Here is a 12,628-nt window from a genome sequence, read left to right on the forward strand (position 1 = left end):
ACGCGGCTTCCGTCGCGAATTAAAAACGCACGGGTGTCGCGCGAGCAACTAACCCCGGAAACTTCAACGACGAGGCAGTGAGCAGCAGCACGGTCGACAATGAGCACGGGAGCGACGCGGAAAAGCGAAAAGAAAGAGAGAGAAAGAGAGGAGAAAAGAAAGAAAAGCAAAAGATAGAAAAGAGAAGGGAAAAGATGAAAGAAACACGCACACGGAGAGGCATAGAAAGGAGGAATACAAGCGTGGAAAAGAGCGAGAGGAGAGAAAGAAAGAGAGAGTGAGAGAGAGAGAGAGAGAGAGAGAGAGAGAGAGAGCGAGAGAAAGAAAGGAAAATACGTCGGAGATGAACGGAAGAAGAGCGAGAAGAGCGTTAGCGCGCACAGGAGCGGTACAAATGTTTCTTCTGCAGCAGGGTTGCGGGGTGCAGTTCAGACATGGGAAGTGAGCATTACTGCCTGAGGTGGAACAATCATCAGAGCAACTTGCTGGGTGTGTTCAGTCAACTGCTGGAGTCGGAGTCGCTGGTGGACGTGACACTGGCGTGCACGGAGGGACCTTCGATACGTGCCCACAAGGTAGTCCTCTCCGCGTGCTCCAGCTACTTCCAGGCCCTATTCCTCGACCACCCGAACCGCCACCCCATAGTCATCCTAAAGGACGTACGTTTCGCCGAGCTACGTACCCTCGTCGACTTCATGTACAAGGGCGAGGTAAACGTCGAGTACTGCCAGCTATCGGCCCTCCTCAAGACAGCGGAGAGCCTTAAGGTGAAGGGTCTAGCGGATATGACGAACATCAACGCGGCGGTAGCGTCGAGGGACGAGCAGCAACAGCAGCAGCAACAACAGCAGCAGCAGCAACCGCAGCAACAACAGCAGCAGCAGCAACAACAGCAACAACAACAACAACAACAACAACACACGAGCACATCCGAGGGTATACAGCGCGAGACGTCGCGAGAACATCACCGTGAACGCGAGAGCATAAAGGAAGCGAGCAATAAGGAGAGAGACAGGGAAGGAAACGCGTCCGGTGGCACGGGCTTGCCATCGGCGGGGGTGAAAGAATGCGAACAGCCCCAACAGAACCTACCCCAACCACCCACCAGCGAGTCCGTCGAGGCCGTAGATATGACGGACTGTCCGCCATCGCCCACCGGACCCGGTAGCCCCTGTCCAGGACCGTTGGCGCTCGATCGACCTAGGAGGGACTCCGAAGATGCCGCCAGTCTAGAAGAAACGAGGGGTTCCCTTAGCCCGATCTCGGTGCACAGTGGACCGTCGGATATGAGTCTAAGTAACAATACCGGAAGCACGCCTGGTGTGCTACCGTTGAACCTGCCGCAGAGCCGGTTTCCGTCCCCGCACAGTACAGAGCCTCTCGCGGGCCCGTCGGGGTTACCCCCAGTCCAGCAAGTTCCACTTGTGAGTACACCTATTATTTATTTCTCTATTCGCGCCTTGGACCTTGGCAATTTGCGCCTCTTCGGGGATATTTGCATGTACGTGCGTGGAAAGAAAATTGGATCAGTTTGTAGTATTTTAGAGTCACCGCTTTGACATCGTTTTGACAGTAAGTTGTGAAAGATTCGTCCCTGAAGAGGTTAATCCTTCGCGGTCCTGTTTGCCGATGTTTCACTTGACGTCCCAAGTGTTTGACACTTTGACTGCCATGTAGGTTTTATATGGAACGCTTAGGGGGCCAGGATCAAATTTGTACGATGAATTATCGAACAATATGGCAAAAGAGAAATGCTGCAAATTATTAATATTTTCTATACGAAATTTTATATTTATTTACGTTGCTACAATTTGCGGAAAGTCGAATTTTGGTTAGAATAAAAGAAATATAAATTAATAAAATTAGTATTGTTGGGCATTTCTGACCACAATGGCGCCATTGATGATCACTATGGCAGTCAACGTGTTAAGTAGAGGTGTCTGTTTTTTAATTTTTGTTATTAATTTTGGCGCGACGAAATTGTTATTTCCGAATCTTGCTACCGACTTCGTGAAAAGAAAATTGGAACAATCTGTCTTATTTTATAATCACTGCTTTGAGATAATTCTAACGTCAATTTGAAAAAGATTCGTCCCTGAAGAGGTTACCCTTTGCGGTCCTGTGGATGATTTATTTGACATTCCAAGTCTTTAAGTATTTGTTTCTTTTTTAATTTTTATTATCGATTTTGGCATGTCAAAATTATTTTCGGATCTTGCTGCCGACTTTGTGAAAAGAAAATTGGATCAATTTGTCCTATTTTATAGTCAATGCTTTGAGATAATTGTAACATTAATTTGAATAAAATTCGTCCCTGAAGAGGTCCTTGGTGGTCCTATTTGCGGATGTTTCACTTGACATCCAGAGTATTTGAGTACTCGTTTCTTTTTTAATTTTTATTATTAATTTTGACTCGTCAAAATTGTTATTTTTGGATGTTGCTACTGATTTCGCGGAAAGAAAATTGGATCAATTTGTAGTATTATAAAGCCTCTGTTTTGAGATAATTCTAATGTGAACTTGCAAAAGATTTGTTCCTGAAGAGGTTAATCCTTTGTGATCCAGTGCATGTTTTATTTGACATCCAGAGTATTTGAATACTCGTTTCTTTTTTAATTTTTATTATTAATTTTGACTCGTCAAAATTGTTATTTTTGAATGTTGCTACCGACTTCGCGGAAAGAAAATTCAGTCAATTTGTTTTATTTTATAGTCACTGCTTTGAGATAATTCTAATATCAATTTGAAAAAGATTTGTTCCTAAAGAGATTAATCCTTTGTGATCCAGTGGATGTTTTACTTGACATTCAGAGTATGTAAATACTCGTTTCTTTCTTAATTTTTATTATTAATTTTGACTCGTCAAAATTGTTATTTTCGTATCTTGCTAGCGCCTTGGACCGCAAAGGGTCATAATTTTTAGCTAGTTATTTTAGCGAATTTCAATTCGTTCTTATCGCGTCCTTATCGCCTAGCCGATAGTAGATTTCTCGAAGTCGTGACAGTGAAGCATCGAATTTGCAATTCGTCGATATGCTAATTTTCCGTTCTGCTACGTGTAACGTTTGTTTGCATAAGTACTATGTCCACTTTTGTTTCTCGTATTTTCCTGCGATATTCACGGTAGAATCTCGGAAAATATCGAATTATCAATTTACTATCATTTCTTTGGCTCCAAAATTTTATTTCTAAATATCCCCCAATAAATTTTACACGTTCGACGTTACAAAACAGCAAAATCTCCTCGAGACTCGATTAGTATGCCCACAATTTCTCCGATGACGGCGAGAAAATTATTTTCCCTCATACCGATCATTTTACATTTCAGGGAGAGCAATATTAATGACGATAACTAAGGATAAGATACAATATTCTTATTACAAAATTGCGAACCACCTAACCGATACATTTTTCGATATATTTTTAATAAATTTTCCGCTTCTCGATTTATTTTTAATTCCATTTCGAATTTTAATATCGTATATTTCTTCCGTTTAATTATGCACGTTGATTCGCGTAACGAGCTACGAAGAAATATCCCATTTGCATAATCTCTGAGGGTTCCACAGCACCCTAATCACTCTCGCGTTTTATCGTTACATTTGACCCCCAAATCGCGATTTTTATTTCGCGTTACTCTCGTTAGCGTTAAACAAAATACACGCGTTAAACTTTGTTAATTTTCCTATTTTCAATTTTTCTAATTTTCTCTCTTTTATTCGGAGTAACCGAATTACGGGCCCGTGCAGAGTTACCGCGAGCCCCGAATCGTTGATCGAGTTAATCGCGCTTCCTCGCGGAATCGCGAATGCTAATGACTCGGGGGCCGCGGCCTCCGCGCGGGCAAGTTCGTACTTGGCGAATAGCATCGACAGCTATCCAATTATTACCTTGACGTGAGCCCGATGTTCGTTTGCAGTCGTTAAAAAAAGAGATGGACTGGGAAAGGTCGACCGAGGAGCGCAGTGCTAGCAGCGAAATATCCACGGATTACAGACTCCCACCAGATCCGGTGAGTTTCCCTCTTTCTCCGTACTATATATTCCAATTTATTGACTACTTTTTATTCTCGTACTTTCTCTTTACTCTGCATTTATATATATATATATATATCGATTACGGTTATCGCCGGTTGTGTGTCGGCGTCGACTCATCCGCAAGCGCGTGCACCGTCGCTGATGAGCCGGCGCGAGTCTTGCGAGCGAAAACGAAAATGGAAACGAGAAAAAAAGAAAAAAAAGAACGAAAGAAAACCGAAATTGAAACGATAAAAAAAGAAAGAAAAAAAAAGTAGAAAAAATTTGAAAAAAAAGAATAACGAATAGAATAAAAGAATAAACGCAGTAGACGTAGTAGAGAAATGAAAAAAAGAAAAAAGAAAAAAATGCAAAAATAGATTGAAAAAAATATGCTAGAGAAGTAGAGACGTGTGGAATTTGTTGGATCTCGATGCATCCCGCGTCGTGCGAGGATTACGACGAATCGTTCGTTTACGCGCTACTCGTCGACGACGACCACGGGTTGTACAAGACGATCCTGCGGATCGAAACGACGAATGAAACGGCGAATTCGTCGCGAAGACAGCTCGAGAAACGTTTCAACACGATCCATTTTATCTATCTATCTATTTATATCTATCTATTTTGTTTGCCTATCTATCCGCGCCAGACAGATAGACAGGCATACATTATATTTCGAGTTCACTTGCATGTGGGTCTATTTGCATGCGTGCCCAAGTGCTTTGCTGTTTGCTGCTCTCCCCGCTAATTTTGAAAGTGATCGTGTCATTAACAGAGTCGCTAAGCCGTCCTGATCGAGAGTAGAGTGTGATCGGAGGTCCGATGACTAAGAGTGAAAACCGTTCATTCTCCCTTCTCAAGCAGTGGGATTTCCGCTTTGCGTAGCGTATTCCGTGGGTGCGTGACACGGGCGTGCATCAGCGTAGAGAAATTCGTTGAACAGAGCGCAGAGTTCGATGCGAAATCGGATCCGTGAGCGACGTGTGACTACGTGAGGGCTACCGATTCGACCACTCTCTAGATCCTTCGACTCGCGACTTTCCCGGTATCTCTTCTTCCTTTTCGCCGAGGTCTTCGACGAACCGCGGAGCCGCGCGATAGGACACCGAGGAAAAGAGGGGAAAAGACTAAGAGTAAAACGAGGAAAAAGCGAAATGAGAGACAAGCGTGAGACCTGATCAACTGCGAAACCTAGCCGCTTGCCGATCGTTCTAGCTTCAGCGCCGAAAAACATCTCGAGACGCGCCTGCGCAGAAGGAGACGAATCGTGCATGCCGTCTACTCTCACCAACGTGTCATCTTCTCTTCCCGACTAATTCTCCCATGCTCCCGTCTTCTCTCTCATCTCTCTCTCTCTCTCTCTCTCTCTCTCTCTCTCTCTCTCTCTCTCTTCTCCGTCTGCTCCTAGTTCTTCACCCCTATCTCGCATATCCATCTGCGCCACTCTCCGGCCTCTCTCTTTCGCTGTTTCACGCGCGTCTGTCGACCCCTTTAGCGCGCTGTTTTCCATCGATCTTCGCGTCATTCTTCTTCCTCTTCGACTTCTCGCTCTTGCTCTTCCTCCCTCTTCTCTATTCTCGTGAATCCGGGGAAAGAAAGTGAAACGAAAAATGAATGTCCACGAGAGATCGTGAATCCTGGCCTTCCCACGATCGCCGCGATCGGCGAAGATCGGTATCTGGAAGCAGGCCGCAGCGAATCGCAGCTCCGCGTGAAATGGAGCCGATTCGCGATCGGCCGATTTTCGGGGATCGTTTTCGCCGATCGCGTGTTCGGAAATCCGTGTCTGTGTGACACCCCTGGCCGATCTCGTCGGCCGATCGAAGGAAAACCGGCGCGTAACACCACGTACTACGATATTCCTGTTTCGTCCCATCCTGCCAGCCTGTCTTGCTAGCTCACTGTCAAGAAGTTGACCTTCGTTTTTGGCCATGGTTGTTTTTTACTACATTTTATATATATATATATACATATATATCAATACGTAAATGTATATATATATACATATATACGTATATACATATATATACACGTCATATATATACGCAATACATATATATCGTTACATACATGTACTGATATTATGTGCAAGTTACATATATATATACTCACGTCCGACATACATATATATGTATACATATATAAATATATATATCTTTCGTTATATACATATACAAATTATATTGACATTCATTATATTATTACCATTTGTTACTTTGTAATATTTGTATTTCGATTTGTCGTTTTTTTGGATTGAGTGCAATGCCTTTTGCTGCGGCGTACCATTTTCCGCCGCGGCGGCCATCTTGGCCGCGGTTACTACCGGTACGATAAACATATAACTACAGAGAAAAAAGATTGATATAGACGGAAAAAAAAGAAAAAAAGAAAACACAGAGATAAGATACGGTACGGAAAACGGGGGAAGGGGGTAACGAAAAGCAAAAGAAAAGAAAAGATAAGAAAAGAAAAGAAAAATCGGAGGAGGGACGAGGGGTCGGGTGGGCTGTTGTTGTTCTTGAGCGAGGCTGTGGGGGTTGCCGTGGGCCCGTACATGTGTTATCCCACAACGACACATATACGCGGCTATGTACGTATATATAGGCACGTATAATGCTCCCGTATACGTGTGTATATATAAAACACGTTCGTCGTATACGCTGTTTTGACACACACAATCAGACAGTCCCTTGTCATTATACATATGTAATCTCTGGGGTGCGCGTCGTGCCAAACAAAAATGAGCGTCAACTTCTTGTGCTACCGTCTTACATGCCGTCGAGAGGTATCATTTTCTCGTCAGGCCAGGTACTTCTTTTATTTCCACCGAACCAGAGGGGTTGATCACGACGATGCAGAGGAGGAAGGAAGGAAAGACAGAGAAGGAACCTCGCGTACGCGCGTAACATCCGGTCGTGCCAAAAGCGCGCGCTTTTCAAAAAAACGGTAGTGGTCTCGCGAAGACAAGCCTTGCCTGTTCTTAATATTTTTTTTTTCTCCATTATTACTATTATTTTTTTTTTTTTTTTTTTTTTTTTTTTTTTTTTTTTTTTTTTTTTTTTTTGTATTTTATCCAAAACGGTTTAGTGACGATATAGAGAGAGAACGTAAAGGCAAAAAGTAGTCGGAAAGGTCGAGAGAGCAGAGAGAACACGCAAGAGGCAACGAAGACGTAGAAGGAAAGAGAGAGAGAGAATGAAAGAGAACGAGAGCGAGAGAGAGGATGAGCGAGAGAAAGAGAGAGAGAGAGAGAGAGGAGAGAGCGTAGAAGAGAAACAGAAAGAGAGAGAGAGAGAGAGTGAGAGACGCGGGTTTTTTCGAACGAGGAGCGCGCCGATTGAAGCCCGGCGCGTCGCGTCGCGTCGCGACGCGGCTCGTACATGCATATATGTATATACCGTGCGATATATGTGTATCCGTGTACGCTGCGAGTCGAGTAGCGTCGAAACGAGCGATTTGTCGCGGCGAAAGTAGCGGGAACGCGCATATACCATCCATGTGTCACAAGTGACGGAGAAAGAGAAAGACGGAGAGAGATGTCTGTTTTCTGCTTGAAACGATCACTTCAAAGTAAACGAGACGGAAAGTTTTGCAAACAAGATAGACGAATAGATGCAAACATAGATAAATAAATAGATGGATAGATAGGAACGGATAGACGGGTAGTTTGCATAGACGAATTAGATAGAAGCAAAGGCGAGAAAGAGAGAGAGAAAGAGAGAGAGAAAGAGAGAGAGAGAGAGAGAGAGAGAGAGAAAGCGAAGAAAAGACATTGGTGAGGAGAGAGAAAGAGAGAGAGAGAAAGAGAGAGAAAGAAAGGGAGAGAGTGAGAGAGAGAGAGAAAGAGAGGGAGAACGAGAGCGAAAGCGAAAGCGGAAGCGAAAGCGAAAGCAAAAGCGAAAGGGAGAGCAAGAAGCATATATCACTGTGGGGGTGTTACGGACGAGCTAAAGGGAAGACAAGAAGTTGATGTTCTTGTTTGTTTGGTTGCAGGAGTTGATGGGTGTGGATGAGCGGATGTTTGCGTGCATGTACTGCGGTGCCTCGTTCCTCCACCAGAGCAAGCTGGCGCGGCACATCCTCTCGCACAGCCTCGAGTCGCTCAAGTACCGTGAGCAGGCGGCCCACCTGCAGCTGCAGGCTCACCTGGGTCTCGAAACCGGCATGCACCTGCCGCCGGAGGCCCACTACCCCACCGCAGGTACGATCGAGCCGATGGATCTCGAGCTCGCGGCCCACTCGGACCCGACCTCCGGCGTCGTCCTCTGCAAGTTCTGCGGCAAGTCGTTCCCGGACGTCGGCTCTCTGATAGCCCACCTACCGGCGCATACAGGCGACAGGCCCTTCAAGTGCGAGTTCTGTGGCAAGGCCTTCAAGTTGCGCCACCACATGAAGGACCATTGTCGGGTGCACACCGGCGAACGTCCGTTCCGGTGTACGCTGTGCGGCAAGACCTTCTCGAGGTCGACGATACTGAAGGCCCACGAAAAGACACATTATTCCAAGTATGTGCGCAAGTTCCTGTCCCCGAGTCCCGTGGATCCCTCCGAGGAAGAGGCCCCGCCGCCGCCACCGCCGCATCATTGAGTTCGCCTTAGACCGTGCAACAACCGCCACGTTCATCACCGCCGGAGGAAGAATCGCCGATCGATACACCTTCTTCTTCTCCTTCTTCGTTTCCGTTCCCCTTCGTCGTCGTCGTCGTCGTCGTCGTCGTCGTCGTCTAGATGTCCATCGGACGTCGCGATCAACGCCGTTCTCCCATCGATCGCCACCACCGCGATGGAGGATTCTCTACACGGGACGAGGATCGCGCTTGGTCCGACGATTGGTCCGACGCCACGTCGGGGACTCGACGTCGTTGTCCGCGTGACACTGGGGATGATAAGGTCGGACGAGGGAACGGGAGACACGGACACGAGCGGCTCTGCCGATAGCGGTGCCTCGTTATCGTTCGCTCGTTGTTTCTCGCATTTCTTTCGTTGTTTATCCACCCCGCTGATACTACCGTTTCTTCTCCTGGTTATCGTCCGTCATCGTGTCCTTCTCTCGACGCACCAGGTTCCGTCGTTCAGCCTCCTGCGCGTCTCGACGAACGTTCGCCGCCGTGACACGTTCGCGCGCCTCCTCCGTTGCCGCGCGGCCGCCGGGGCCCATATACCATCCATGTGTCACAAGTGACGGAGAAAGAGAAAGACGGAGAGAGATGTCTGTTTTCTGCTTGAAACGATCACTTCAAAGTAAACGAGACGGAAAGTTTTGCAAACAAGATAGACGAATAGATGCAAACATAGATAAATAAATAGATGGATAGATAGGAACGGATAGACGGGTAGTTTGCATAGACGAATTAGATAGAAGCAAAGGCGAGAAAGAGAGAGAGAAAGAGAGAGAGAAAGAGAGAGAGAGAGAGAGAGAGAGAGAGAAAGCGAAGAAAAGACATTGGTGAGGAGAGAGAAAGAGAGAGAGAGAAAGAGAGAGAAAGAAAGGGAGAGAGTGAGAGAGAGAGAGAAAGAGAGGGAGAACGAGAGCGAAAGCGAAAGCGGAAGCGAAAGCGAAAGCAAAAGCGAAAGGGAGAGCAAGAAGCATATATCACTGTGGGGGTGTTACGGACGAGCTAAAGGGAAGACAAGAAGTTGATGTTCTTGTTTGTTTGGTTGCAGGAGTTGATGGGTGTGGATGAGCGGATGTTTGCGTGCATGTACTGCGGTGCCTCGTTCCTCCACCAGAGCAAGCTGGCGCGGCACATCCTCTCGCACAGCCTCGAGTCGCTCAAGTACCGTGAGCAGGCGGCCCACCTGCAGCTGCAGGCTCACCTGGGTCTCGAAACCGGCATGCACCTGCCGCCGGAGGCCCACTACCCCACCGCAGGTACGATCGAGCCGATGGATCTCGAGCTCGCGGCCCACTCGGACCCGACCTCCGGCGTCGTCCTCTGCAAGTTCTGCGGCAAGTCGTTCCCGGACGTCGGCTCTCTGATAGCCCACCTACCGGCGCATACAGGCGACAGGCCCTTCAAGTGCGAGTTCTGTGGCAAGGCCTTCAAGTTGCGCCACCACATGAAGGACCATTGTCGGGTGCACACCGGCGAACGTCCGTTCCGGTGTACGCTGTGCGGCAAGACCTTCTCGAGGTCGACGATACTGAAGGCCCACGAAAAGACACATTATTCCAAGTATGTGCGCAAGTTCCTGTCCCCGAGTCCCGTGGATCCCTCCGAGGAAGAGGCCCCGCCGCCGCCACCGCCGCATCATTGAGTTCGCCTTAGACCGTGCAACAACCGCCACGTTCATCACCGCCGGAGGAAGAATCGCCGATCGATACACCTTCTTCTTCTCCTTCTTCGTTTCCGTTCCCCTTCGTCGTCGTCGTCGTCGTCGTCGTCGTCGTCGTCTAGATGTCCATCGGACGTCGCGATCAACGCCGTTCTCCCATCGATCGCCACCACCGCGATGGAGGATTCTCTACACGGGACGAGGATCGCGCTTGGTCCGACGATTGGTCCGACGCCACGTCGGGGACTCGACGTCGTTGTCCGCGTGACACTGGGGATGATAAGGTCGGACGAGGGAACGGGAGACACGGACACGAGCGGCTCTGCCGATAGCGGTGCCTCGTTATCGTTCGCTCGTTGTTTCTCGCATTTCTTTCGTTGTTTATCCACCCCGCTGATACTACCGTTTCTTCTCCTGGTTATCGTCCGTCATCGTGTCCTTCTCTCGACGCACCAGGTTCCGTCGTTCAGCCTCCTGCGCGTCTCGACGAACGTTCGCCGCCGTGACACGTTCGCGCGCCTCCTCCGTTGCCGCGCGGCCGCCGGGGCCCATCGGGCCCCGCGAGTCCCCGCGGCCGCGGCTTCTCCCTGTTATCGTTCCTGGTCTCTCCTGTCTTTTCGTTCGTCCCCATGGAGGGTGTACACCTCGCGTTCATCGATCCCCACTGAGCGACGAGGCAACAAGCCGGCGGTGTTTCTAGTTAGTCCTGTGATTTTGGTTAGGATGGTTGGTAAACGCGTGTTCAGAGGGAGGGACACGTTAAAACGAGCTCCCTCGTTTAATCAGTGCTTTAAGACGAAACGTTTAGCTTATATATACATACATATATATATGTATATATATATATACACATATATATATATATTATATATATATATCTATAAATTATTGAAGGTATATATATATATATATGTGAATGAGAGGGAGAACGAGAGAACGAGAAAAAGGGTGGAGAGAGAGAGAGAACGAGAGAGAAAGGCAGTGAGAAAGAGAGAGAAAGAGTGAGAAAGAGAAATCCGGCGAGAAAGGGGACAAAGAAAAGAGAAAGAAGACGATCAAGAAGAAGAGGACGACGAAGATGCAAGATCAGGGGTTTTTTAATCGAGATAATTCGCGCGAGATAATATCTACGGACATTGAAAGGAAGAGAGAGAGAGAGAGAGAGAGAGTGCGAGAGAAAGACACACAGAGAGAAAGAGAGAGAAAGAGAGAGAGAGAGAGAGAGAGAGAAAGATAGAGAGAAAGCGAGAAAGAAAGAGGACGAATGGAGAAATTTGAGCCGCCACGGTTGGTGCTTTTAAGAGATTTTCATAAAATGCTGTGAATATTATATTGATTACGATTAACTATAAACTATTGTAATAATGTAATAACGTTGTACGATGTACGATGTGACTGTTGTTGATACGATTGAGAATATTTTATACAGTTGACAAGGGGTGGGGGTTGGGATTCGCGCGCGCCGACGATTACGATACGGTGGAACGGCAACAGGGGCCCGGGGAGGGGGGTTGGGTTAGGACTGACGACGGGGAGGGAGTACGGGACTTACGGGAGGGGTAGAGAAACGTCCGACGCGGCGGGACGCGACTCAGACGCCGATTCGGCGGGACGTTCAAACACACTTAAGCGAAACGAAAGAAATTTTTAAACGCGGGGCCGCGGGGCCGCCGATCTAGCGAGGAAGTCGCGGCAGTGCGCACGCGTCCAAGTGCCCCCGGAATATTCGCCTTTCTCGTTCCGCTTCCGAGTTTCCGAGCATCTCGCGCCGCCATCTTGCCGCGCGCTCGCGGTTCCTCGTCTCTTCGCGCTCGTCGAACCAAGCTCGTCGCAGCCGACTCGTCTGACGCGTCCATCCGGCGCCATGGCTACCCACATTTTTCGAACCATTCTCACCGAGCTCGAGTCTTCTCGATCCCGAAAGCCTCGGCGAGAGAGATTGGTCCGGCCGAATCCGGCCGGCTAATTACATCGCGTTAACGAGAGATTATCGATTATCGTTGGCGAACGTCTGTCTCGCGAAACGTTCCCGTAAACCGCGCTCTGTGTGTACGCGTGCTCGCGATTGCTCGCGAGCTCTTACCCAATTCCTATCACGCATCGACATAAACGCGATATCGGGAGCGCGTGTCGAACACGCCGAACGCATCGGAGACAGGCCCGAGTCGGCGCGTGTATCTGACGACGGTGTGCTATAGGCCAGCTTGAGCAGTGCAATAACTCGCAATTCTACTTAATAATCGTTCCGCTGATTTTCGCTCCCTTTTCCGCCTGTGCCTGTTTATTTATTTCCGATAGCCAGGATATCCCGCGTGTAGCCAGTGGTCGAGATCC

The 12,628-nt window shown here is 48.1% G+C and overlaps 3 protein-coding genes across 3 annotated transcripts in view; all 3 read left to right on the plus strand.

The window, feature by feature from the left end:
* The window catches only part of LOC108554871 (protein bric-a-brac 1), a 169,358-nt gene that overhangs the window by 75,897 nt on the left and 80,833 nt on the right, over positions 1–12,628 (plus strand). The window contains exons 2-3 of the mRNA XM_017910279.1: positions 410–1,424; positions 3,920–4,012. Coding sequence (XP_017765768.1) covers positions 435–1,424; positions 3,920–4,012 — 1,083 coding nt within the window. The 5' untranslated portion in view covers positions 410–434. The remainder of the gene's footprint in view (positions 1–409; positions 1,425–3,919; positions 4,013–12,628) is intronic.
* On the plus strand, positions 7,989–8,659 carry LOC108554872 (zinc finger protein 180-like). Its single transcript, XM_017910280.1, has one exon. The coding sequence runs from the start codon at positions 7,989–7,991 to the stop codon at positions 8,604–8,606; it is 618 nt and encodes a 205-aa protein (XP_017765769.1). The 3' UTR covers positions 8,607–8,659.
* Positions 9,659–10,329, plus strand: LOC108554873 (zinc finger protein 180-like). Its single transcript, XM_017910282.1, has one exon. The coding sequence runs from the start codon at positions 9,659–9,661 to the stop codon at positions 10,274–10,276; it is 618 nt and encodes a 205-aa protein (XP_017765771.1). The 3' UTR covers positions 10,277–10,329.

Source organism: Eufriesea mexicana, unplaced genomic scaffold (assembly GCF_001483705.2).
Source record: "Eufriesea mexicana isolate 0111107269 unplaced genomic scaffold, ASM148370v2 scaffold89, whole genome shotgun sequence".
Lineage (NCBI taxonomy): Eukaryota > Metazoa > Arthropoda > Insecta > Hymenoptera > Apidae > Eufriesea > Eufriesea mexicana.